At 56.6% G+C, this 25,899-nt stretch overlaps 3 protein-coding genes across 7 annotated transcripts; 1 reads left to right on the forward strand and 2 right to left on the reverse strand.

Moving 5' to 3' along the window:
* Positions 1-164: 164 nt before the first annotated feature.
* KCNK4 (potassium two pore domain channel subfamily K member 4) lies at positions 165-6,035 on the reverse strand. The gene is made up of 6 exons (XM_055414956.2): positions 5,832-6,035; positions 2,564-2,687; positions 2,277-2,437; positions 1,901-2,087; positions 1,265-1,404; positions 165-578 (listed from the first exon to the last, which is right to left on the reverse strand). Exons 1-6 carry the CDS (start codon positions 6,018-6,020, stop codon positions 165-167), a joined length of 1,215 nt encoding a protein of 404 aa, XP_055270931.2. The 5' UTR covers positions 6,021-6,035.
* Positions 6,036-9,138: 3,103 nt separating this feature from the next.
* Positions 9,139-13,647, reverse strand: GPR137 (G protein-coupled receptor 137). Of its 4 annotated transcripts, XM_055415640.2 has the most exons (8): positions 13,178-13,647; positions 11,717-12,088; positions 11,584-11,633; positions 10,648-10,873; positions 10,385-10,534; positions 10,131-10,259; positions 9,905-10,020; positions 9,139-9,609 (listed from the first exon to the last, which is right to left on the reverse strand). In XM_055415640.2, the coding sequence occupies exons 2-8, from the start codon at positions 12,071-12,073 to the stop codon at positions 9,450-9,452; spliced, it is 1,188 nt and encodes a 395-aa protein (XP_055271615.1). In that variant the 5' UTR covers positions 12,074-12,088; positions 13,178-13,647; the 3' UTR covers positions 9,139-9,449. The 4 variants fall into 4 exon arrangements, 3 of the variants coding, with proteins under 3 accessions (XP_055271615.1, XP_088688321.1, XP_088688320.1); XM_088832195.1 differs by lacking the exon at positions 13,178-13,647 and having other exon boundaries at positions 10,750-10,873; positions 11,717-12,701; XM_088832194.1 differs by lacking the exon at positions 13,178-13,647 and having other exon boundaries at positions 11,717-12,697.
* A 96-nt stretch (positions 13,648-13,743) lies between these two features.
* Positions 13,744-25,517, forward strand: BAD (BCL2 associated agonist of cell death). Of its 2 annotated transcripts, none has more exons than XM_055415641.2 (4): positions 13,744-13,886; positions 14,168-14,362; positions 24,284-24,477; positions 25,028-25,517. In XM_055415641.2, exons 2-4 carry the CDS (start codon positions 14,176-14,178, stop codon positions 25,151-25,153), a joined length of 507 nt encoding a protein of 168 aa, XP_055271616.2. In that variant the 5' UTR covers positions 13,744-13,886; positions 14,168-14,175; the 3' UTR covers positions 25,154-25,517. The 2 variants fall into 2 exon arrangements, with proteins under 2 accessions (XP_055271616.2, XP_055271617.2); XM_055415642.2 differs by lacking the exon at positions 13,744-13,886 and adding an exon at positions 13,912-14,033.
* Positions 25,518-25,899: the final 382 nt, after the last annotated feature.

Raw genomic sequence — 25,899 nt, forward strand, 5'->3', positions numbered from 1 at the left:
GACAGGGCCAGGAGCAGGGGGTGGCAGACAAGCAGCCCGTGGCCTCCTCCCCAGGTTTCGGTCCGGTCGGTCGAGAGAGGGCTCTTTGGTCAGACAAGCAGAGCATGCCGGGGTGAGAGGGCGAGAACGAAGCCCTTTGAGAGGCCGGGGCCGGGGTCCTCCCCCTACGCGGGCACGCCTTTGTCCCGGGGGCGCCCCGGGCCGCGGGGCCGCGACGGTTTCCTGGGGGGATTGAGGGGGCGGCGGCGACCCCGTGGCGCGCGGGGCAGCGCGCAGCCGCGCTCGCTCTGCGTGTCCGAGGACTCGTCGATGAAGGCCAGATTCTCGCTGGGGTAGTCCAGCGCGGAGGCCGTGGGCGGGGTGGGCGGCGTGGGCGGCGTGGGCGGGGACGACGGCTCCGTCTTCTCCGGGGCCACAGGGGATAGGGGCCTGCTGGCGGGCTGCGCCGGGCACGGCGGCGGAGGCAGGGGTGGCCGCTCCTTCTCCGACGGCGGGGGTGCCGTGGGCCCAACTCGCTGGGTCACCCGCGCGGTCACTGTGCCCGTCCAGCTGGCGGCCTGCGCCGTGAGGCCACCCATCTGCTCGGGGAGGAAAGGCAGTCCTCGACCAGGGATCCTCGACTGTCTCTCCGCAACCCCGGGAGCCTGCGCCGTCACCCGTCAGGCACGGCCTCTTTTCCACCTGTTCCTCCTGCCTCAGGAGTGGGAAAAGTCCGGAGGAGGGAGGGCAAAGCTCATCACCAGCCACATCCTCTCCTTTCCTCCGCCTGCACTGAAATGCTCCCTTCTCCAGAAGAAAAGACCCGAGGTTTTGTATCAGCTCTCCCGTGTCCCCAGAGACCTTTGTGCCTCCACCCACTCCACGGCCAGGAGAGGGGGTTACAAAATACAACAATAAATAAAACTACAACGACAAAACGCAGCAACAAATAAGATTTTAGTATAAGTATGTCTCATGCAATATCTGAGACATACTTGTACTCAGATATTATTTGCAACTTATCCGAAATTCACATCCAACTAGGATTCCTTCATCTTTATTGGCTAAATCTGGTAACCTTTAACCATGAGAGTAGAGGCTGGAGTCAACTGCAAACCTGTCCGAGCTTATCCCTTTGATCCCGACCGGTGCACACCAGGGCTCCCTCAGTCCCCGTCTTGGGGAGCCCACACTCTGGAAGGGAAGGCGGGGTGGTCCACCGGCAGCTGGGGAACAGCTAGTCAGCACCACGGCGCAGGCGCGGCGTCGAAGCAGGGGCGCCTACCTCTGCTCGAGTGCGGCGGGACACGACTCGCAGCCAGTTCCCAATGGTGGTGAGCACTGAAGCGAAGTAGGCCAGGCCGAGCAGGATCCAGAACCACACCAGGGGCTGGTAGGCTGCAAAGTTCTGGTTGGGACTGGCGCCTGGGACACCGCCGGGGAGGGCAGAAAGAAGTTGATTGTGAGACACGCCTTGAGCCCGTGAGACTCGAGTTCACTGTCCTTCCCAACTCCTGGAGAGGATCCGCCCTCTCCAGGGCCAAGGGTCTGAGCTAGAGCGCCTGAATGGATGCAAGGAGACAGACTGGGAGTGTCTTGAAGGTGTGCAAGAGAAGAGTAAATGGAGGTGCTCACGCGCAAGAATGTGAGCTGTGTGAGGGGTACACGTGTACAAGAATGTGGCACGTGTGAAGGGGTCACTTAATATACGTGTGAGCATACATGGGGTGCAGGCATGCAAGACCGGAAGTAGGCAGGAGGTGTCGCGGCCCCGCCAAAACGTGAGGGTACATTCAGTGAGCGGATGTAGGGCGTGGAACAAGCGTGTGTGAGCGCATAAGCGCCCTGTGGAATTTCGAGGGAGAAGCCAGATCGCAGAGCCCGTGGGAAAGGAAGAGCAACCCAAGAACGGTGGCCTCACCGGCCACATAGTCCCCGAAGCCCACCGTGGTGAGTGTCACCACCACGAAGTAGATGGCCTCCAGCTTGCTCCAGCCCTCCATGTAGCAGAACACGAACGTGGGCGTAAGGACGAAGAGCAGGCAGCCGATCAGCAGGAAGAGCACCGCGGAGAGAATTCGTACCAGCCCCGGTGGCACGTGCCACTTCTGCAGGGAGGGACCGAGGAGTCACCAAAAAACCTCCACTCACTCTCACACCCCACATCCCCTCTTCTCGGGACCAGTGTTCGGGGTTCGCAGGATTCAGGCGCCCCCCACCCCTCACATGCCCGGGCTGGGACGTAGGTAAGGGTCCCGAACCCAATGCCAGGGCGCACAGGGCGTGGAACAGCTCACCAGGAAGATGGCTTCGATGTGACCGATGCCGCGGCGCAGGGAAGAGCCCAGCCGGTCCCCAACCCCGGCCAGCAGTATCCCAAACAGCGGGATCCCCACCAGTGCATAAAAGATGCAGAAGAGGCGCCCGGCATCTGTGCGCAGGGCTGCATTGCCATAGCCTGGGCAAAGGGGCCGTGCAGTAGGTCTAGGGGCTACCTGGCACCCCCTAGCTCCCCCTGCACCTTCCCCCATGAGAAAGCCCAGCCACCCCTTGCCCCCTCTCCATGCCCAATCCCCTCCCCCACCGATGGTTGTGATGATGGTGCCTGAGAAAAAGAAGGCACTGCCCAGGTCCCAGGCTGAATGGTTGCTGATACTGGTTGAGTTGGTGTCAGGGTTCGCGCCCCCTCCCAGGGCATCAGCCACCTCCTGCAGGACAAGGCGCAGAAGGAGGAACCTCAGTCCTTGCCTCCTATCCTGACCAACTCCTGGCCCTCCAGTCTCTGAGTGCTTCCCTCCTTACCCCTCCCAGCTCTCCCCTGCCCTCTGGTCTTCTTGAAGGCAGTCCCTTAGAGCAGACATTGCAGATTGGGCAGCCCAGTTTTGTTGTTTGACCAACACATTGTTGTAGAGACGTTTGAGTTATCAGCCCCTTAATTTCACATAACAGATTTCCAGTTTTACAGTGGTCAGGAGCACAGACTCTGGGACCAGACTGCCTGGGTTCACATCTTGGTGCTAAGTGAAGCTGAACTGTGCTTCCATTTTTGCATCTATCAATTGGGGATGGTGATAATAGTACCTTCCTCAAAGAGTTATTGTGAAGAGTTAAAGCATTTACAACAAAGCAAGCTCTGTGTATTTGTTAAATGATTACCCATGTAGACATGCTCAGTGAGTTCAGCTTTCCAGGGACCCCACCACTCCTGCTTCCCCTTAGGAAGCTGACTTTGAGTCAGTCTCCTGCCTTCAAAAATCTGATGAAAGTTAGGGACCTTCCCTCCAGGAAGGTTCACATACCAACAAATTTTGCATCCAATTTGGGAAGGGTCATGGACAGACAAACCCTTCCCCACCCTGCTGAAGTCCAAACCAAACCCTGTGCTACACAGTAGATGCTCACTGATGGTGAAAGTGAAAGTCGCTCAGTCGTGTCCAACTCTTTGTGACCCCATGGACTATACAGTCCATGGAATTCTCCAGGCCAGAATACTGGAGTAGATGGCCTTTCCCTTCTCCAGGGGATCTTCCCAACCCAGGGATCGAACCCAGGTCTCCTGCATTGCAGGCAGATTCTTTACCAGATGAGCCACAAGGGAAGCCCAGATGCTTATTAAATATGATTACATTAGTGAAATGGCCATGTGTCTGCCCATCTTGCCAGCAAGTTGGCCTCTCTCCCGAGGCGGAGTCTGTGTTTTGAGAGTGCCTGCCCTAAGTGATGGAGGTCAGAGCACAGTGAGGAGAGAGTCCAGGGGGCCCTTCCCCAGCAGCACAGAGCCAGGACACCCAGGCGGGAGTGTGAAGGAGGTCATAAACCACCTTCTTTCTCTCTGACTGCAGTCCTCATTAGCACGACACATTCCAAATTAATCTTCCTAAAGTGACAGCCCCAAATCTTCCATCCCTCTCTGCTATCTGCAGAATAGAGCCTGAATTCCCCAGCCCAGCCTGTAAGCCCCTTCTCCATGTGGTCCCAACCTCCCTTTCCCGAGTCTTCTCTCCTGGGACTTCCATTTTGGAACCCAAGTTACAGTGACCTTATCCCCAGATTTTGAGACGATTCCATTTCCTGTAATAATATCTTCATGAAGCCAAGAAGTGAAGTGTATGATTAAAAGTTATTTAATTTTATTTTGCAACACTTTTCCAATAAATTCACAACTTGGAAAAAAATTCTTTGTCATTCTGGGTGTTCTAATTTTTGCTTCAAATGACTAGGCATCTGCTAAATCCAAAACATTCTGAGCTTTCCAGTTTCCACGCCTTTCTCCATGCTGTTCCTCTGCCCGAGAGTCTCTTGCAACCCAGTCACACATCTCTAAATTCTACCCATCTCATCTGCTTCATCAGTTACTGGCTCTTCCCAAAGACCCTGGGGCATCTCCCTCCTTGCCATCACCCTCACCCTGCACCTACTCCAGGGTTCAGCATACAGCTGGCAGTTAACAGAGAAGGAAGTAAGGAAAGCTCCCCTTCTACTAAATCCTACAGTGAACTTTCCCTGGAATAGGTCCCTTCGCCTAGATGTGACATCCTCTATAGCCCACCCCAATATCAATTTCCCTGCTCACCCTATCCTGGATAGCATGCCACCTAACACACAGTAGGTGCACAATTGCTTCATGACTGGCTAATTATAGAAGAGAAATAAAGTAGCTGTTGCCCGCCTTGCACGGTTCCGCCCTTCCCTTTCTTCTTTTTTCATATCCAGGAAAAAAGCAATCCCTTTGCGAAGATAAAATAGGTCAGGTTCCCTCTCTCCTCCTGCCCTGTGGTGTGGTCAGACACTCTCCTACCCAGGGTATCAGAGAGCCTTTCTGGGCATTCTCTGGGTCGAGACAATGTCAAGCTGCCTGTGTCCTGGCCCCACCCCACCCTCAACTCTGCTCCAGGTCCTGCCACCTTGGGAATCAGCTGGAACACTGAGTCTTCACGCTGATGCCTCCTCCTTCCATAAGAACAGGGAGGAAAGGAAGGGGAGGGGGTAGCTTTTCAATAACATAATACACATTAATGTAATCAAGTTAAATGTTAGGTGTTTTTTATTTTTTTAATATGACAGTGGCTCAGAAATCAGAGAGAGAGCAGAGGTGCTTGCCTGACAGTAGCATTGGAAAGCTCTTCCTTTAGTCACTGGACCAAAGCCCACCCCATCCCTGACTTGCACTCCCTCTAGCTTTCACTTCACAAGCATGTGTCCTGGCAGGAAGGTGTGCTCAACCTGGCATCCATGATGGCATGGATTAGCTTAAGGGAAACTGGAACCCTCCGAAACCAAGGGTACGTGTTTATATGTGCACTTTTCTGGAGGTAGGGGGTGGGGAAGTGTTCACAATGTTCTTGGGTTTCTCTGAGGCATCTGTGACTCCAAAGAAGCACAGGAACTAGTGTAGAGATGCCAGATTTAGCAAATAAAAATACTGCATGGGGCAAACTTGTATTTTAAAAGTATTCATCCTTGAGCTGAAATTTACATTTAACTGGGTGTTCCAGCCTTCATCTGGTAACCCTAAACCTGTGGGTTAGGTTAGACCTGGGAAGTAACATATCTCATAGGCTACAGCCGTTGATTCATTTCCTCCTTCACGGGTTCCTTCACGCAATCTCTGTCACACGCCAGGACGAGAACCCAATGCTGGGCACAGCAAGGAAAACAAATGCAGGCCGTGGCCGCCATATTGAAAACACAGAGACCTGGATCCTAGCCTCTGCCCCGCACCCCTCCAGCTGCACCCTGCCTTCGGGGGTGTGGGTTGGGAAGCAGCACTCCAGAGCAGGGCCCCAGCGGCATGCAGCTAGTGTCAGGGGGTCATGGGGGACTGCAGAGGGGTCTCTCCCCGACCCACGCACCTTGATGAAGAGCCCCAGGTCCTGGTCGCTCACACATGGATGGGCCCTTAGGAACTTCTCTCGCACCTCCCCCAGCTCCCTTTGGGCCTGCTGCTCATGGGGCTGCTCCAAGGCCTGGAACACCAGGGCACCGGACACCAAGTAGAGTAGGACCAGCGCCAGCAGTGCCAGCAGTGTGGTGCTGCGCATGGCGCGCCCAGGGGCCCGGCCAACTCCACTGCCCGCCTGGGGAGGCTGGGCAGGGGGTTCCTGGGGAGCTGCAGTCACTGCGGGCAGAACCAGGGATGCTGGGGTCAATCACCTGGCCTGACACCCCTACACCCTCCTTCTCCAACCCCTACACACCCAAAGGTCCTGGGAGCCCCCCGCCCTACTACCTGCAGAGGGTCTCTCCTCACACCCCTCTGACCAACCCGACTCGGTACCAGGACACAGCCAGTGCCCACCCCACCCCCATCTCGGTCCTCCCCCTTACCTCCGCTGCCCGGCCCTCAGCCCCAGTCCGGGACTCCAGGGTGTGAGAAGAGGGCACAGGGAAGGGAAGGACGGAGAGTGGAAGGTGGAAACGGACAGCCTGCTCAGGGAGAGGCGGGGCCAGAGAGGAGATGCTGGGGGCCTGGAGGGGGAACCCGCCTTCCAGCTGGGGGCTGAGGGGGCGCAGAGGACCACGCCGGGCGGGGACGGGGATGGCGGTCCGGCTTGTCCGCCGAGGTTGCAGCAGCATCTTCGCGGCTTCTCCCTCCCCTCCTGCCTCTCCTTGCTCGGCTTCTAGAGGCGATGGGCCGGGCAGGGAGCCCCCAGGGTCCCCAGCGCCTCGCTGGGCTTTCGAGGAACCCAGGGGCGGGTCCCGGTCGCTGCGCAGAGGCGAGTCAGGGTGGAGGGGAAGGGAGGGTACCGGGTTCCGGGAAGGAGCGGGGTGGGGGCGACCAGGGCCGGACCAGCGCCGCATCCCCCAGGACAGCTGCCGGCTCCCCAGGGACAGCGCGCGGCGACGCCCACGCGCACACACTCGTGCACAAAGACCCGCGCGCCCACGCTCCGCCCTGCGGCTCCAGGCGGCCTCGCTGCCCCGGTTGCATGCACACCGTCCACCTGCACACACCCCGGATTCCCGGCACACCGGACCTTCAGGGCCGTGCGCGCCGGGCCAAGGCCCCCAGAGACCCACACACATGTGTGCACACACTCACGTCCACGCACACCCAGATCGCGGGGCCACCGCGCAGCGCCCGCCGCCCAGACACCGCACACCCGCCACTCGCTCCCACCGCCTCCCCGCGTCTTCACGCCGACGCCTCGGAGCGTGACGGGCGGCGGGCGGGACGCACGGCCGCAGGGCTCCCGGAGGTGGGCCCCCTCCCGGCCGGTCTCCCCCTGCGCGCCCCAGCCCGGGAACCGGGCCTGCGGCCCCCGCCGTCCCGCACGCCCTCCCCGCGCCCGCCCTCTCCGCCCCGCACTCACTGTCTGCCCCGCTGCGGCTGCGGCTGCGGCCCGGGCTCCCGCGCGGCCTCGCGGGTGCCGGCGGGGCCGCGGAGGCGGCGGCAGGGGCGGAGCGGGCGGGCGCTGGTGCTGAGACCCCCCTCCTGCCACCAGAAGCCCCCCTCCTCCCGCTTTTAACCCCTCCAGCACCGCGCTTCCCTCGGTGCCTCGCCCTCGCCTCCGGCTCGGCTCTCCGCAGCCCCTTACCTGAGGTTGCCCAGCCCCCCAAACACAGCCCGTCCCGGGAGGTGAGTGGCAGAGGAGCCCGAGAGGGGTCGCCGCTGGGTCAGGCCTGGAATCTCAGACTGGGGCCCTGGTACTGCCCTGTGGGCCAGCCAGTGTGGCCAGCGGCACGGCCCCAACTTGGACATCAGCCGGCTCACCTCTCCGGGCCGGCTCCACACTAATTTCCCAGCATCTTCCAGGCCCACTACCAGATCAGAAGGGCCCTCAACTCCCTGCCCCGAGGGTCAGCCCAGCCCTTGGGCTCTGCACTCCTGAGGGAGAGACCCCAGGGGACAAAGGGGTGGGGGATCCACGGAGGAAACCTGGAATTGACCGAGGTAGGGTTGGGACCAAGCGCTGAGAAATCAAGCTGGGCACTGCCTGCCTCTACTCCTGTATCCCCATCCCTCGCTCCTCAGTTCCATGCCCATCCCAGCCTGGAAGGGGTACCGGCACTCCCTCACCCACTGTCTGAACAGCAGGGCCCTGAATTTAGCTCCCCTCTTCTCTTGCTTGCTTCTTAGCAACTCTCATCTTGCCAAAGACCCTTCCCTCCTCTGGGGTCCTCAGCCTTCACTTGGGTGGTTTTAAGTATGGGCTCTAGGGCTGACCACCCCCTAACAGTAGGGGGCCTAGACTGGTGACCAAACTCTCCAGGCCTCCCAGTCCCCACTTACAGAAAAGGGATGACTAATTATCACCTCAGGATGCTGTGCCGAGCATTAACGAAGTCGGTATTTGTAAATGCTGGAAACAGAGCCTGGCACTCACAGTTGAGTGCCCTACAAATGTCAGCAATTTTCCTTTCAAGTGAAAGTGATTGTCCAGCTTTGAGCTGCTTGAGTCTTAGAGGCCCATCTCTGGAGGTACTGAGGCTTGGGGCTCAGGACAGTCCCAGGTGAAGGGTTTCAAGGCAGGCTCACTGCTAGGCCCCAGGAACTCCAAGGAGCTGGACAAAATGGCCAGATACATGGGCGAGATAAATGACTCTTTGATAAATGACTCCCAGCCATGGGACAGAGGACAGATCTGTAAGGCCTGTGATTACAGAGGGCAGCAACTGCACCATCAGGGACAGTCAGGGAAGGGGCTCCCCAGGCAGACTCTGTAGGGGCAGCCCAGCCAAATCTGCAGAGGCTAGGGAGATGGGGGCTGCTTTTCCTCCACCAGTTCTGGACTAACTCCTGGACGTGAAGGCCAGGTTGGGCATAATGACACGGAAACAGGGTCTCTAGAAATCCCGATCCACGGAGGGTAAGAGGTATAGCAGCCATGCAGTCACAGTGCCAAGGGACCTGGAGTCGGGTGGGGAGGGACATAGTTCCCTGACCTGGAAATGGCAGGGTTCATAAAGGAGGTGACATTCGAAGCAGTTCCCCAAGAAAGAGTAGAAACTGTTCAAGCAGGGAGGGGACTGGAGTGGCGACTGGATTTTCTTCTGGTCTTTTTCTTTGGACTGCAGGCTCGTCCCTCTCCTTATCCACCAGCCTTGGGGGAGGTGAATGGCCCCGGCCCAGCCCAGTAGCTCCCTTCGACGGCCAGTGTCCAGTCAGTCTTAGACTGAACGGATGATGGTGTGAGAAACACAAGCAGACAACTGACGGACAGCAAATGTCCTTGGGGCACAGACACTGTTTATTGAGTGGCAGACGCAGGAGAGGTAGCTGGCTCCGGAGTGGAAGCGGAGGCGGTGGGGTGGGTCATGCCAGGGCGCCGTGAGCATCTGGCAGCCAGGGCCATGCCCCCCCATCCTAGGGAACAGCACAAGCTCACTGCATCAGGAGTAGCAAGGAGCCGGCCTGGGGAAGAGGCAGCCACAGCCCCCGGGATCCTGGGCAAGAAGAAGCAGATGAACTTGGCACAGGGGTCTGGGGTGGAAGGGGCTGGGGTCTTCTGCGGGGAGATGAAGGGGGATCACGTCTGTGGGGTGGAGTAGAGACTGTGGTGGTGGCCGCCTGGTCCCAGAACCTGGGAGAAGAGCAGGGGCGTGGTCCGCGTCTGGCTGCCTCCGCACCAGCCTGGTTCCCGCCCGATGGTGCCATACCAGCTGCTGGAGCTTAGGCTACCTGACATGCTGCAGGCAGAGAAACAGGGTCAGTCCCCCAGCAGCCACTAGGACCACAGTCACAAGAGTTGGGGGAGGAGAGAGACTGAGAACAGAGCTCAGTGAGCCAGACTGCTCTGACTATGGCAAACTGCATCTTGTGGGGTGAGGTGGGGACTTTAGCAAAAGCAAACCAGAGGGGACCTCACCTAGTATAGACCATGGCACAGGCAGGGGTGGGTGGCAAGACGCAGCTCTAGGTCCCTGTGGCTTGATAGAGCAACCTGGGAGTCCAGGGGTCCTCGGGTGGGGCCGGGACTCCTACCTGGTGCTTTCGCCCCGGCTGTGCTCCCAAGAGCAGCCCTCATCCTCGCAGTGTGCCCGGTCGAAGAAGTAGGAACGGGAGCCAAAGACCTGCCCGTTGAGGATGCGGCTGGTGCTCTATGGAAGGGAGCCACCATTGATGCTTCCTTCTGGCCCCCACTGGCCTCCCACACCCCCAGAACCCAGCCCAGGGACCACCAGTGCCGCCCCTCTCCACTGGCCCTCACCAGGTCCTGTGGGGGCCGATGCACCCGGAAGAAGCCCACCAGCAGGGTGGTGGGCAGCAGCTCCCACACAAAGAGGATGAGGCCAAACACCAGGTACCCTTTGTTCCCCAGGTCATTCACCAGGTCCGCCTGTGGGAAGGCAGGGGCTGTGCCAATCTGCAGTCATGCCAATGGGGCCCCCAGACAGGACCCAGGCCAGCTGGGGGCCAGGAGCCACAGCTACTAAGGAGGAGGCAGATGTGTCGAATGCCCACCTGATCAGAGACGTTGTACCAGTCATAATCGAAGGCGTCCAGCCGGCTCCGGGGGGCCAAGGCCAGGGCTGCCAGGTTGTAGCAGGCCCGGCTGGCATAAAGCAGGACCATGGCACCACCCATTGCAGCTGCCTGGCACACACTGGTCCCCTGGCACAGATGACAACAGGGGACCCTTAGGGAGGGGAGGTTCCAGCTTTCTCTCTACTCTGAAGACCCCAAACGCCCCAGAGACACCCAGGCATTAGCACTTGTGGCCCTACCTTGGCCTCCAGGTAGATGCTGGTGGAGGGGGCCCGCCGGGCCACAAGGCAGAGGCAGGCGGCAAGAGAGAGTGCGCAGATAACAAACAGGGAGTCGCTCACCAGGACACGCACCAGGAGGAGGGCCCAGGGCTGCGCCCGGCGCCGGCGGGACAACACCGCGCACAGCACATTCACCAGCAGAAAGAGCAGCGAGGCCCCCACGAAGGCCCCTCGGACAGCCAGCCTGCGGCCCACAGCACAGTCAGCCCCAGACGACCACTCTTGCCACTCCCCAACCACCCAACCCTTCCCAGGAGACCCGGGTGTCAGTCAGAACCTCAGGCCGCCCAGTTTGAACCCCACTCGCGCCGTTTTACAGATGAGGAAACTGAGGCTAAAGAAGTCAGAAGATGACTGACAGCTGTGGTACAGCAGAAAGGGCACTGGATTGGGAGTCATAAATCTGGGTTTAAGCCCTGGCTCTACCTCCTGCCCGGTGTGCGACCTTGAACATGTTGCTTAACCTTGCAGGGCCTCAGTGTCTTCATCTCTTAAATGGGGATACCTCAGCTCCAAAGGTAAGTTGTAAAAATCAAAGATGTCTGTGAAAGCTCTTAATAAACTACGAGATGTTGTACAAAGGACAGGACTTATCACTGCCCAAGGTCACCCAGAAGTGCCCTTTGGAGCTTCTGAGGGCCAGAGCCTCCAGCTCTTCCTCCACCATGGATGACACTGGTACCCTCTCTTTTCACCATATTTCAGTGGTTTTTATTATGGTTGAGCTTCACATATGTAACACCTCTGCAGAGACATCTGCACCAGCTGCCTAATGTTCCCAAGCCTTCCCCCAAGCATCCTGGGTTGTACTCCCCTCAGCCCTACCAGGGGGAAGGAATGGACCCTGAGCTTCTCCCTGCCCCTGACCTGGGGACTGAACCCACCAGTACTTACAAGCCTCGGCTCATCTCTGGCCGACGCTTTGCCTTGGCTTTGAACACCACCTGGGGGCAGAGAGGCCCATTATTCTTTGGGGCCCTGGGGCTTGCTACCCCACGGGCCCACCCCCACCCATCACCATGGTTACCTGAGCAAAGTAGAGGTTCATGAGCGTCAGTGTGAAGAACTGCAGGCAGACAGGACAGCAGTAGAGAAGCCAAAAGGGCAGGGGCCCCAGATGGTTGGCTCGGGGTGTGTCTCGAAAGTAGAAGGAGAAGAGGGTGGTACGCAGGGCAGCCCAGAGCAAACAGAGCGCCAGGAACACCGTCTGATAGCTGAGACGCTTGTGCCCATACAGGAGCACCAGCCAAAGCTGGGCGTAGACGGAGAAGAAGAGCAGGGCGTACAGGGTGGTGTAGGCCGCAGTCAGCCCCAGGGTCACGGCGGGCGGCAGCGCAGGTACCAGCCCAGCAGCAGGCACCAAGCCAGACAGGTTACTCTCCATGTCAGGGAGGGAGGCCTGAACCGTGAAGACAGAGATGGAGGGCCGGCAGGGGGTCAGGGAAATAAATACAGAGGGGTGGGAGTTGTAGGGTGCTCAGGCGGAAAGAAGTGGTGGTTGGCCGGGCCCTCCCCCGCTCGACAGAGGGCCCCTTGCCTTTGCGGGGCACAGGCAACCTGGGTCCCTCACTCCGGGGTGTGGAAAGACAGCCCTTCCTCTCCAGGGCAGAGGCGGCTGGGGAAGTGGGGAGTACTCCTCTCCGGGCCAGCCTCAAAGCTGGGGATGGGGGTGCAGAGGCCGAAGGGGAGGGGGTCCCTAGCCTCGGTCGCTGGAGTCGTGCCGGCAGGAGGGGGAGAGCCGGCCAACGCCACTCTGTTCAGAGCAGCGGCCGCTGCTGGGGACGCTCAACGTCTGGCTCTCCCCCTCCCCACACTGGAGGGCTCTCTCCCCTCCAACAATCCGGATGGGGAGGGCCTCTGCCTTCCGTCCTAGGAATTCCGGGCTGACCCGCCCCACCCCCCACTGCGTCCACTCTCCAGCCGCAGGGGGGCTGGAGGAGGCCGACTCCCGGTCCTCAGGCCGCGGCTCGGGGAGCCGGCTCCGGTCGCTGGGACCCGGGGCTCCGGCTCCCCGGCTCCCACTGCTCCGCCCCCTCCTGCGCCTGCGCGGCCGCCGTTCGCTACGCAAATTGCTCAGGGTCTGGTCCCAGCTACGCAGGCCCGCGCCGCGCCCGGCGCGGAGCTGTTCGAGAATTGGCGCAACTTGCGCCACCGTCGGGCGCCAGGGGTTACTAGAGGCGGCTAGCGGCCTTGACGTTCCGGCTGCGCCGCTTCCGGCTGGCGCCCGGTGGGCACTGCCCGGAGCTACCGGCCCTCGCTTCCATGGGAAGCTGGCGATTCCCATGCTTCTCTTCCCCATCCCGAAATCGAGATTGTGCCGCCCGAACCGGGGCGGTAACGACTTCCCTTCACTCGGTCTCTGAGGGAAACTTCCGCCCTCAGCCAAGATGGCCTCCGGGCCCCGCCCCCGGTCCTTAACCTGCAGGGCCCCCAGCGTCCCGCTCAAGCCCGCCCGCCCATTCCCTGGCTGGCGGCGTTTCCCGCTCACCTGGCCTGCCGTCTGCCAGGCGCGAGGTCTCCGCAAGTCCTATTGTCACCCTCCTAGGGGTCCCTCTCCATTCTGCGCCGGGACAGTCATCCTGCCCCGGGTGGAGGCTCCCTCGCTTATCTCTACTGCCCCCGAGTTGGCGCGGGGAGTGGGCCCCTGACGCGGGGGGTGCGAGGTTTCCACCGCGAGGAGGAAGGAGGGGCGCTTCCCGAGCCGGTCACCCGGTTCGGATGGAGCAGTGACAACAGCAACAGTTGCCTCCGACGGCTGAGCTTCGATTACGGCTTTGCAAAGTGCTTTCACCCACAGTAATCACCGCCCAGTTTACAAGGATCACTGACTCCTGAAAGAGGTGTCATTATCCCCATTTTACAGGAGTAGGAATTAAGTCCTAAAGGGGCTGAAGGACTTGTCAGCAGGAGCTGGCTTCCAAATGGGGACCCCGGAGAATCCCTCAGCGGTTCCCACAACGCCCAAGGCATAAGGAAGTCGGGAGCTGAGCATCCGGAGACGTAGAAGAGAATCAGGAGGAAGGCAGTGGGCGGGGCCCCGAGGAGTGGCCCCGCCTGCTGGCCAGCTAGTGACATTTCAAGAGCTGATTGGGCTGGGCCGGTGACAGTTTCCGTTACCCAGGCAACTAGGGCCGGGCTCTCTTTTTGCTAGAGGGACGCGGCGAGCCCGGGTCAGGGGCCTCGTTATCGGGCTTGGGGTGAGATCTGTGTGCCGTTACCGCGGGCGGGTCTGGCCGAAGCCAGGGCAGGGGCCTGAGGCTTCTCTCCAGCCCCAGGGCTCTGAGAATTTTAGATCCTGGGTGGATAAGTCGAGCTTCCTGCCGGGCCAGACTCAACGGACAGATGTGCGCCGGGGAGGCAGGGTGGTCCTGGGGTGCTGAGGTGGGAGAGGGAGCCAGGGACACCTGCGCCCCCAACCTTGCCAGCCACCCTTAGCGCCCGCTCTCTCTAATTATTTGTCATCTTGCCCCCCACGCAGCCCAGAGCATGTTCCAGATCCCAGAGTTTGAGCAGAGTGAGCAGGAAGACTCCAGCCCTGCAGATAGGGGCCTGGGCCCCAGCCCCACAGGGGACGGGCCCCCAGGTCTCAGCAAGCACTGGCTAACAGCCCCAGGCCTCCTGGGGGAAGCTGGTCACCAGCAGGGGCAGTCGGCCGGCAGCAGCCACCATGGAGGTAGGCAAACCCCACTCCCCAACAACCACCTGCCTGTCCAGCTTGCCTCCAGCCCAGTAGCTCTCTGCACCCCAGCCACATCCACACTCTGGGGGTCTTTGAGTAAGTCGCTCACTGCTCTGCACCTCAGTTTCCTCCTCTGTAAAACAGCAATTCATCACCACTCTGGTAGTGCTGTGGGGAAGATTAACAGGCATACCTTAGAAGCACTTAATTATAGAACTGGTGTTGAGTAAATGCTCCAAGTATGTAGCTCTTAGCATTGGACCAGGACAGAATCTCAGAGAGGCCAGAAAGGGGAAATGACTTGCCTAAGGTCACACTCACTTGGCATTTCCTTTGGGCTAGAAGACTCTGTGGTGCCTTGCCCCAGGCCAGTGCTTTCCTTGAGATCCTGGATCCAGTCCCCAGCTCTGTTCTTTCCCGCCCTGTGGCTCACACCCACACGGGGCTGTCCTTGACACTGCCAGGGCCAGGTAATCCCAAGAGGCAGACAGCCCTACCAGGCAGCGGGTCTGTGTGGGACTGGGAAAGCATCAGCTGTCCTCCATATCTACCGAGGGAGACCCAGGTGAGATGGAAGGATGGGCCCTGGAGGGCAGCGGCCATGTCTTAGTAGTCCCTACACCTGGGTGCCAGCACAAGCCTTGGCACCTGGAACAACCACAGAAATCTTCTGAAAACAAAACTTATGTCCCTTAACTGCTACCGGTGTGACACCCTTCCATCTTCAGGAGCAGGAAGGCTTATTAATACCCCGCACCAGGGAGTTCTCTGGTGGTCCAATGGTTAACACTCAGTGCATTCACTGCCGAGGACCCCGGGGTTCAATGCCTGGTCAGGGAACTAGGATTACACAGCACAGTCAAAAAGAGAAAGAAAGAAAAAAGGTTGGTATTCAGTTATTAGTCAGGGATACAATCTCTTTAAAAAAAAAAAAAAGAAAAGACCCCAGCCTGCTGTATGTCACACTGAACTCCACAGGCTTTCTTTAACATTGAGATTTTTGCAGCTGGAGTTTTTCTGCTTGAAACTGTTTTCCACCCTGTATCTGACTGTCCCCATCTGCTGTGTCAAGTGCTGAATGTGTGTTCCAGCTGCCGGGGTTCATCAGGGACTAGAAGAGAAGTTCCTGCCCGTGTGGTTGCTTGCATTCTAGAAGATAGGGGGAGACAAGTCATAAAAACAAACAAACCAGTCAGTGATACGGTGCGTTAGGTGATGCCTTAGGTGACATACCCTTGACTTTCTCTTTGGAATCCGGAGTGCTGGGGGCTCGGGGGAGTGATTTGAACTGAGGTGGTCAGGGTGGGCCTTGGTATGGTGGTTTTGTTGCTAGGTCATGTCTGACTCTTGCGACCCCATGGACTGTAGCCCTCCAGGCTCCTCTGTCCATGGATTTCCCAGGCAAGAATACTGGAGTGGGTTGCCATTTCCTTCTCCAGGGGATCTTCCTGACCCAGGGATCGAACTCAGGTCTCCTGCACTGCAGGTGATTTACCAACTGAGCTCCCAGGGCCTTGGTAAGAAGCAACATTTGAGCCAAGGCTAGAATCTGATGAGGGGTGATCCAGACAGAAATCTGTGGGAAGACAGATGCTGGCAGGGATGCCCGCAGGCAGAGGGCAGTGTTAGTCACTCAGTCGAGTCCAACTCTTTGTGACCCCATGGACTGTAGCCCACCAGGGTCCTCTGTCCATGGAATTTTCCAGGCAAGAATACTGGAGTGGGTTGCCATTTCCTTCACCAAGGTGGAGGGCAGGGCAAATGCAAAGACCCTGAGGGCAGTGAGGGGAGGGGCTTGGAGACTCCTCCAGAGTTCAGGGAAGGGGAGGGGCTGATGGGCGGGGCCTCTGGCTTTCAGGTTGAGTGAAAACCTGGAGGACTTTGATTTGACTTGGACCTCAAGAGAATCACCAGGGCCCCTGGGTGGAGACGGGTCTCCAATGGGCAAAGGTAGGGGTGGTGCCACAGGGGAGGATGGTAGCCGGTGTGAGTGTGGTGGTGGTGGAAGTGGTTAAGTATTAGAGCTGGACTCTGGGTGTCTTTTGAAGGTCTAGCTGGTGGGATTTGCTGATAGACAGATGTGCGAGGTCCAAAGAGGCTGGCCTGGGCACCTGGAAGGATAGAGTTGCTCTTAACTGAGGTGGAACTGAGAAGGTGCGGGGCGAGATCAGGAGCCCTGCTTGGGCCAGGTCAGGTTAAAGGTGCCTTTTGGGCATCCAGTTGGAGATTTCTAGTAGGGGTGGATACATGTGGGAGTTGGCCATTGCTGATGAAGTGTTCTGTAGGACATGGGAGACAGCGTAGACAGGGTAGGGCTTGGGCTGAGTCTGGAGCTCCAGGCTGCAAAGGACAGCAGAAGTGGAGAAGCCCGCACTGGGGGTCTGAGAAGGAGGGGGCCATCTGGTAGGGAGGGGAGTGTTGAACTGGGTGATGCTCCTTTGAGGGCTGCTAGAGGAGGGCTGGGAGTGGAGCGCTGGACTGAACTTAGGGTTGGGGCAGCTTGGATGGAGAGTGGGTAGGGATGATAGGAAGAGAACTGGAGGTAGAAAGGAGAGCCCGCTCTTGGCAGCTGAGCTCTGGCAAAGAGGAACAGAGGAGCCAGCAGCACCTGAAGGCCCAAGGAGAGTCAGGGAAGGATTGTTTTATTACTTAAGATAAAAGGGAAAAAAAAAAAGAGGTTCTTTTTTTTGGCTGTACCATGTGGCTTGCGCAGTCTTAATTCCCTGACCAGGAATCGAACCCATGCTCCCTGCAGTGGAAGTGTGGAGTCTTAACCACCAAGGAATTCCTGAAAGAGCGTGTTTATAAGTTGATGGAGTAATCCAGTTAGGAAAATACTGGAGGATGCAGGGGAGAAAGGAAGCTTACTGAGAGGTGTCCTTGAGTAGGAGAGAGTGGTCTGGTGTTCAGGGGAGGGGCAGCTCAGCTGAGTGCAGTGGAGGGGTGGAGGAGGGCAAGGAGATACCTCATGGGAACTAGTAGACGTTTCTCTCATGGATGCTTCCAATTTCTTGGTGAAAGGAAGCCAGGTCTTGAGCCAGGAGTGAAGGTGGGGAGCGGGGTGGAGGTTGAGGCCGAGAGAGGGAAGAGCAGGTTTGAAGTAGTTGTCTGGCCCAGAGTGTGGAGTTGGAAGGTGTGCTGGGCAGCTCGGGGGGCCACTGGGTCTCATGGCCATGAATTTGAACAGAGGTGGCACGGCTGTGCTTTTCTCCAGCCATGCTGGCCGCCTGGGTGCCTGTGAGAACTGGTAGGGAGTTGGCCTTAACCAGAGCTGTGTTGGTATCAACCCAGTGAGGGAGGCGGTGCGGGGCTTGGCTCGTATGTAGTGTAAGCTGGCCAAGTGTGAGGAGCCCGGCATCATCAGAGCTGGGGTGCCAAGGCAGGGAGCTGGAAAGGACCATTTCTGTGCTATGAATAAATGAAATAGGACGGCAAAACCTCCTGCACCCACTAGGGGCCCATCCTGCCGATGGGGGGCACCTGAGGCCCCAAGGGGGAAAGGTGGCACAGCCCAGGAAACTAGATTTGGGGAAGAGGGAGGGAGAATGGACTGAAGCAGCAATAAGCCAAGGGGATGCCTACCCCAGCTCCAGGCCCAGCCATGACAAGGCCTGCAAGGGATGTAAGAGACCTGCCCTGGATTCCTTCTGACTCAGTTTTCAACATCTGAAAAGCAAGTGGTTTTTCCATGAAAGACCCGCAGGTGCCGATAACCTGCCAGAGCCACAGGGCCACTGCCCCGCTCTGCATGGGCAGGGTGCTGTCACTCTTCATATTCCCTGCCTGCAAGCCCCTGCCGCGGTGAACTGTGTGTGTCTCCAGGGCAGGCCGGTGGCCACCTTGTGTGCTGTGGCAGCTCCAGCGCACAGCCGGGTGTCTGGAGCGGCTGCTGCATGAATGGCAGAGCAGGGAAGAGACACATGGTGAGTGAATCAGCCCAGTGCCAGGCCCCGGGCCAGACTGTGGGGTTCAAACCCGGCTTTTTTTTTTTTAAACTGAAGTATAGTTGATTTATGTGCTCAGTCATGTCCGACTCTTTGTGGCCCCTTGGTCCTCCAGGCTCCTCTGCTCATGGAATTTTTCAGGCAGGAATACTGGAGCAGGTTGCCATTCCCTTCTCCAGGGGATCTTCCCGACCCAGGGATCGAACCCAGGTCTCTTGCATTGCAGGCATATTCTTTACCACTAGTGCCCAGTGGTAACTATGGGAAGCCCATAGTTGATTTGTGAAAGTTAGTCGCTCAGTCATGTCTGACTCTTTGTGACCCTATGGACTGTAGCCCACCAGAATCCTCTGTCCATAGGATTCTCCAGGCAAGAACACTGGAGGGGGTTGCCATGACCTTCTCCAGGTTGATTTATGATGATATGTTAGTTTCAGGTGTACAGCACAGTGGGTCTGTTGTATATATATATATATATATATATATATGCATACATATGTATATTCACTTTCAGATTCTTATCCATAATAGGTTATTACAAGATATTCAATACAGTTCCCAGTGCTACACAGTAAATCCTTGTTGTTTATCTACTCTATATATAGTTCAGTTCAGTTCAGTTGCTCAGTCATGTCCAACTCTTTGCGACCCCATGAACCGCAGAACGCCAGGCCTCCCTGTTCATCACCAACTCCCGGAGTTTACCCAAACCCATGTCCATTGGGTGGGTGATGCCATCCAGCCATCTCATCCTCTGTCATCCCCTTTTCCTCCCGCCTTCAATCTTTCCCAGCATCAGGGTCTTTTCAAATAAGTCAGCTCCTCGCACCAGGTGGCCAAAGTATTGGAGTTTCAACTTCAACATCAGTCTTTCCAATGAACACCCAGGACTGATCTCCTTTAGGATGGACTGGTTGGATCTCCTTGCAGTCCAAGGGTCTCTCAAGAGTCTTCTCCAACACCACAGTTCAAAAGCATCAATTCTTCGGCGCTCAGCCCTCTTTATAATCCAACTCTCACATCCATACATGACCACTGGAAAAACCATAGCCTTGACTAGACAGACCTTTGTTGACAAAGGAATGTCTCTTCTTTTTAATATGCTGTCTAGGCTGGTCATAACTTTCCTTCCAAGGAGTAAGCGTCTTTTAATTTCATGGCTGCAATCACCATTTGCAGTGATTTTGGAGCCCAGAAAAATAAAGTCAGCCACTGTTTCCCCATCTATTTGCCATGAAGTGATGGGACCAGATGGCATAATCTTAGTTTTCTGAATGTTGAGCTTTAAGCCAACTTTCTCACTCTCCTCTTTCACTTTCATCAAGAGGCTCTTTAGTTCTTCACCTTCTGCCATAAGGGTGGTGTCATCTGTGTGTACCTATCAATCCCAAAGTCCTGGGAATTCCCTGGGGGTCCAGTGGTTAGGACTCAGCACTTTCACTGACATGGCCTAGGTTCGATCCCTGGTTGGGGAACTGAGATCTTATAAGCCATGCAGTGCTGCCAAAAAAAAAAAAGAAATCCCAAAGCCCTAATTAATCCTCCCCACCCCCACTCCCCTTTTTTCCCCTGTGGTAATCATAAATTTGTTTTCTATGTCTGAGTCTATTTCTGTTTTGTAAGTAAGCTCATTTGTATCATTTTTTGTTTGTCTTGTTTTGTTTTTGGCAGCACCAGGAGGCAGTTTGTTTTCTTTGTCTGTGAGTCTATTTTTATTTTGTAAATAAGTTGATTTGTATCATTTTTTTGTTTGTCTTGTTTTTGGCCATACCAGGAGGCCTATGGGATCTTAATTCCCCCACTAGGGATCAAACCTACGCCCCCTGCATTGAATGCATGGAATTTTAACCACTGGACCACCAGGGAAGACTCCTGTATCATTTTTTAGATTCTGTACTTTTGTCTGACTTACTTCACTTAGTATGATAATCTCTAGGTCCATCCTTGTTGCTGCAAATGGCATTATTTCACTTTTTTTTTTAATGGCTGAGTAGTATTTCATTGTTTTTATATACCACATCTTCTTTGTCCATGGAATTCTCCAAACAAGAATACTGGAGTGGGTTGCCATTTCCTTCTCCAAGGAATCTTCCTGACCTAGAGATCAAACCCAGGTCTCCTGTGTTGCCAGGCAGATTCTTTACCGTCTGAGCCACCAAGGAAACCTTTATCCATTCTTCTGTTGGACATTTAGGTTGCCTCCATATCTTGGCTATTGTAAATAGTGCTGCCATAAATATTGGGTGCCTCAGTTTTTTATCCCAGTAAAATGGGACTAGAAGCAGTCCCACCTCATTGCGTTGTTATGAGAATCTATCTGATGCATTGATACAGGAAAATGCTTAGAAACAGTGCCTAGCACAGAGGAGGGTCTGCTGTTCTTACTATTACTTCTATTGTTGTTGCAGTGAGTTGGCCCAGGCCCTGAGCAGACCTGGGGATTGCCATTTATTAATAACCAGTGCCCCCCTGATGGCAGACAAGGGAGTGCAGGCTGGAACCAGAATGTAAGGGCCCTGAAGGCCATGCCCAGGAGTTTGGAGTTTATCTCATAGGCAACAGGGAGCCACTGAAGGTAAACAGTTGACAAAACTCGAAGGAACAGTATTTTATCTCAGTTCCAAATACAACTGTAGTGGAACGCAGCAGTGCACAAGCACTTGTATGTTGTTTCTGGCTTCTTTCAAGCCGCGGCCACAATGTTGAGTAGTTGTGACAGACTATGTGGCCTGCAGTGCCCCAAACATTTCCTCTCTGACCCTTTACAGAAAACATTTGCCAGCCTCTGCTTTAGCGTGTTTTCTGATTTTCTCAGTTCTGAGCAAGGTGGAGGTATGTTCTCTACAGGCCAGTAAGGGGCTTTCGTACCCCAAATAGCTTTAGGGGACACAGGAAGCCTGGGCTGAGACAGGACAGGCTGCATGCCTGCTCCGGGTGGAGCGCCGAGTTGCTCTCCTGCTGAAGTCGAGCAACATGTGAACCACCCAGGTGGTAGAGCAGGATCCAAACCCAACCCTGCCTGATGGCACAGCCTCACTGCCTCCAGCTGTCTGGAACAGCACTGTTTTAGTGACGTGTGCAAGGATGCTCACAGGAGCGGGAATGTGGATGTGTTCAGCTCCACCCACTTACCCAGAAAGCCAGTGAGTAAAGAACTTAAAGCTTGGGGCTCCAGACACCTCAGCCATAGGCCCCTCCCACTTCCCCACCCAGCCCCAGGCAGGCACTCTGGAAGGATGGACAGGCCTGGGCATCCACCCATGCTCACAACCAGAAGCCACGCCTCCTCCCTCCTCCTTTCCTTCCCAAAACTGGGAGAGGACACCTCTGCACTATCTAGGGGCATGAAGGAGTGACTGCTGACTGAAGGTTGGATGGATGGAGTGGGCAGGCATGTCTGCTCCCCCAGGGAGTTCACAGAAAAGTACTCAGATTTTTTTCCTAGTAAATAGGACACTTAAATGTTCCGTTTACACGTTTGAGTGTCATTTTGACAATGGCGGGCTTGGCATTGTTTAATTCATGGCTTCGGTAAAAATCCCTACTCCATGGGTAGGCTCCTGGTAGAGCTGGCAGTCACATTAGGCCCAGGGTTGCCTTCCCAGACCTGAGCCCCCGGGGGGCCCATGGTGCTCCTGAAGTGAGCCTGGGGTGTGAGAGTTAAATACACAGACCCAGAAGCCAGACTGGTTGGGTTGGAATCTGTCACCTACTAGCTGTGTGACTTTAGGAAAGTTACTTACCCTCTCTGTGCCTTAGTTTTCTTCTCTGTAAAATGGGGAGTGAGTAACCTCCCTCACAAGATGTGGTGAGGACATAATACATATGAAGCATGCTGCCAACCTGACACAGGGAGTGCTGCTCTTCTGCTGGTTCTGATTCCTAGGCAAGAGGGCAGGGCCCAGACCAAGTGCCTGCCTACTAGTCACTTGCCTTCTGACCATTGGGCCCTGCATCTGTCACGCGTGGAGGCTGTGTAGGTTCTAAGTGCTAGTGAAGTAGAATAATAGCCGATAGTTCCTGAGCATTTAAATGACCAAGCAGGAAGTGCCAGCTGTGTGACCCTGGGCAAGTTCCTAACCTCTCTGTGCTTCTACTTCCTCATGCGTAAAATCGGGAGAACTTGGCCTCTGTCTCACTGGGAAAATGGGAGACTTCAGGACCTGAAAAAGGCAGAACAGGGTTCTTTCTCTGTCATTTGTCCTCATGGGGGTACTGGGGGCTACCCCCATTTCACAGAGGACAACACTGAGGCCCCAAGGGATTAAAAAGAAAGGGCCCATGGTCACAAAGCAGGAATGTGGTGGAGGTGGGGACTTCTGTCCTGATGCCCATGCCCCATGGAACTGGACCGTCCTCTGCAGACAGGCCTGTCCTCATCCGGGCTCTTGCTGCTCTCAGCTCCTTCGCCCCAGCCCCAATCTGGACTGCTGTTTAGCTGCCTGTTCCTCACTGCCACATCACTCCTCAAAGGCTTTATGGTGTTGCTGCCTACCTGAGCCCAGGCTTTGGTGAAGTTTAGGAATTCCAGGCACCCTTTTAGCCTAGGCCTTTCTGGATCCAGCCCCTTCTTTTCTTGGCTTTCCCAGCCCTGTGTTTGGAGCTGGGACCCTTGGAGACCCCGGCCCTGGAGCTGGCCCACAGGCCTTCAGGAGAGGATGAGACAGTTTACCCCTGGCTTCAAGACGTGGCCTGGATCATACTTTCTCCCGAATGCCTCCCTGACAGACATACCTTGCTGTGGGTGCTGTTCCCCTGCTCTTGTTCCGTGCCTGGCTTTCAATCCGGCTCTGGATTTCTTCTCCTGGGAGTGTTCTAGGTCTTTGTTGGTCTGGGTACGGGGGTGGGGTTGACAGGAATTCAGGGGGGATGGAACACGTGCAGAAGGCAGACAAACTCAGGACACGCCTCTTTGAATAATGATCCATCACACACTTTCAGCTTACAAAGGACTTTCACATTCTTTATGTGAGGCAGTCACTGGCATTAAGAACTAGGTTTATCCCCATAAAGAGGTGAAGACACAGGCTCAGGGAGTTGAAGGGTGGTGGGATAAAGGAAGACGTGTAGCTCAATGGATTATCACTGGACTCTGGATTCCAACAAACCTGCAGGGACTTCAAACCTCAGAGCTTCTCAGCTGTGTCACTCAGGGCAAGTCTTAACCTCTCCAAGCCTCTGTCTTTTCATCTACCCCGTGGAAGCAGTATTAGTGCTTACCTCCTGGCACACTTAGGATAATGAGGTAATGCCCAGGACCGTACGTGCTCTGTAAGTGTTACCATAAAAAGCCAACTTTCTGGACAGTTTGTTCAAACTGGGTGCTGTGGGAGGTACCAATATGCTGACAGGTTCTTGTTCTCAAAGGGCTAGGTCTCTTGTGGGTCACAACAGTGAAACAAATGGGCCCCAGCAGGTCACTTGCGGAGGGGGGCTTCAACCCTGTCTGGCTTGGTTGGGGTACCTCCTCAGCCAGGAGACTGATTTCCTCCGCAGGGGACTGGAGCTGATGGGAGTTAACCTCCCAGGGAGTTGCTGGGAAGCCCCTGGATCTTAAACTCACAGCTGTAACTACTATTTTATGCCCTTATTCTGTACCAAGCACAGAGTTTTAAACTAAAAGGTCTGGCCCATTGAAAAGTGTTACTTGCTCAATTGTGTCCAACTCTGCAACCCTACAGGACTGTAGCCCGCCAGGCTCCTGTCTGTGGGATTCTCCAGGCAAGAATACTGGAGTGGGTAGCCCTTCCCTTCTCCAGTGGCTCTTCCCCACCAACGGATCGAGTCCAGATCTCCCGCATTGCAGGCAGATTCTTTACCATCTGAGCCAAAGGGTCTGGCCCACTATTGGGGCTCAATTGAGATTTGTGGGATTAATGAAAAGTTAATTCGAAACTTCACTAACACTGCTGCAGGGCTGGGGGTGCGAGGAGTTGAGATTCATGTCATCCCCACCGTCTGATCTCTGCAGGCACTGGGGCTGTGGAGACCCGGAGTCGTCACAGCTCCTACCCCGCGGGGCCAGAGGATGATGAAGGGACGGAGGAGGAGGATCTCGGCCCCTTCAGGGGCCGCTCGCGCTCGGCGCCCCCCAACCTATGGGCTGCACAGCGATATGGCCGCGAGCTCCGGAGGATGAGCGACGAGTTTCACGTCTCCTTCAAGGTGAGGGCCGGCTGAAGTGCCCCGCAGTCCCGGACCACACCGGGACCTATGCTCCCGGACCTCCTCCCACTGGGCTGTCCCAGTGCACGTCGGGATTTGCAGTTTCGGGACTCCTCTCCTGCAGCCAGACCCTTCCCGAGTCCCAGGGTATATTCGGGGACCTGACCCTGCTCCAGCAGGCCAAGGCTCCTGAGCTCCCCAAATCCCTGGAGTACGAGGCATTTGTGCTCCTGGCCGACCTAGTTCGGATATCCGGGTTCTTGGCCTCAATTTCCGAACCACTTCTTTCATTTTCAAATTATGGTCCCATCTTCCAGGTGCTAAGTCTCCGGCTCTGGCGCTTACAGGATCCTAGGCGTCCTCTCTGCTCGCAACATGGAGGGGCCATGCTTAGTCAAGAGATCTCTCGGTACAAGGCCTGTTAGGCTCTACGGCCTTTTAACTCCTCCGGGATCTCACGTGGTGGTGGGATTCCGTAAGCGGAGGGGCCTTGATTTTGGCTGCTAGGATAAGCTAATTCATTCTACCCTTTCTTCTTCCCACCCTGAAGGGGCTTCCTCGCCCGAAGAGCGCGGGCACGGCGACGCAAATGCGACAAAGCCCCAGCTGGACGCGCTTCCTCCAGTCCTGGTTGAGCCGGAACTTGGGGAGAGGAGGCTCCGCCCCCTCCCAGTGACCTTCCGCCCCGCAACCGAAGCTCTCAACCGCTGCTGGTGGCCATCTTGGGAGCGGGCGGAAGTCTTTTCTGCAGGCCTTACGCAAAAGGAGGCTCGGATTCGTTCCTTTCGGAAGACTGAGGTCTGACCTCGACTCCGATCCCCTTCCGGTGTATGCGAGGACCACGGAGGGGCTCGGCCCCTATCGGAAGTTGGAAGTTTTTCCGCCCTTACCTGCCGGAAGCGGCCCCGTGACCCCTCCCCACGCGCCTGCGCCAGTTGCGAGCCGAGATTAACCCTAACTTCGCCGGAACCCTCTCCTCCGCGGTAACGCTGCGGACCTACGCCCGAAACTAAAATGCTAATAAAGCCCACGTCTGCGCCGCGGAGTCTCCTCTGTCTGTCGCCTGGGGCTTCCCGGGCGGAGAGAGCGCTAGCACTGACGAGTTTCAAAAGGTGTCCCCGCTTTACATATGAGGGAAACTGAGGCTCTTGGGACCGACGTCAGGGAGGCGTTGAGGCGGCGAGCGGAGCTACGGCCGCCTGGACTCCGGGAGGCGGAGCGCGATCGGGCTTCGGGGATATCCAGGTCCTTATCTCTAATATGGTAATTGAGAACTGCAGGCCGGCTGGCCGCTGGAATTCCGCGCACTGCAAACCGTGCCGCCGTCCCCCAGGGAGGGTCATTTTCTCCTATTTGGGTCAGTCCTTTTGAGCAGCTACTGTGTGGCCGGCCTGGGGCCAGCGCTCCTCCGGGAACTGGCAG

Source organism: Moschus berezovskii, chromosome 25 (genome assembly GCF_049115385.1).
Source record: "Moschus berezovskii isolate FMDL1 chromosome 25, NW_MosBer_1.0, whole genome shotgun sequence".
Taxonomy (NCBI): domain Eukaryota; kingdom Metazoa; phylum Chordata; class Mammalia; order Artiodactyla; family Moschidae; genus Moschus; species Moschus berezovskii.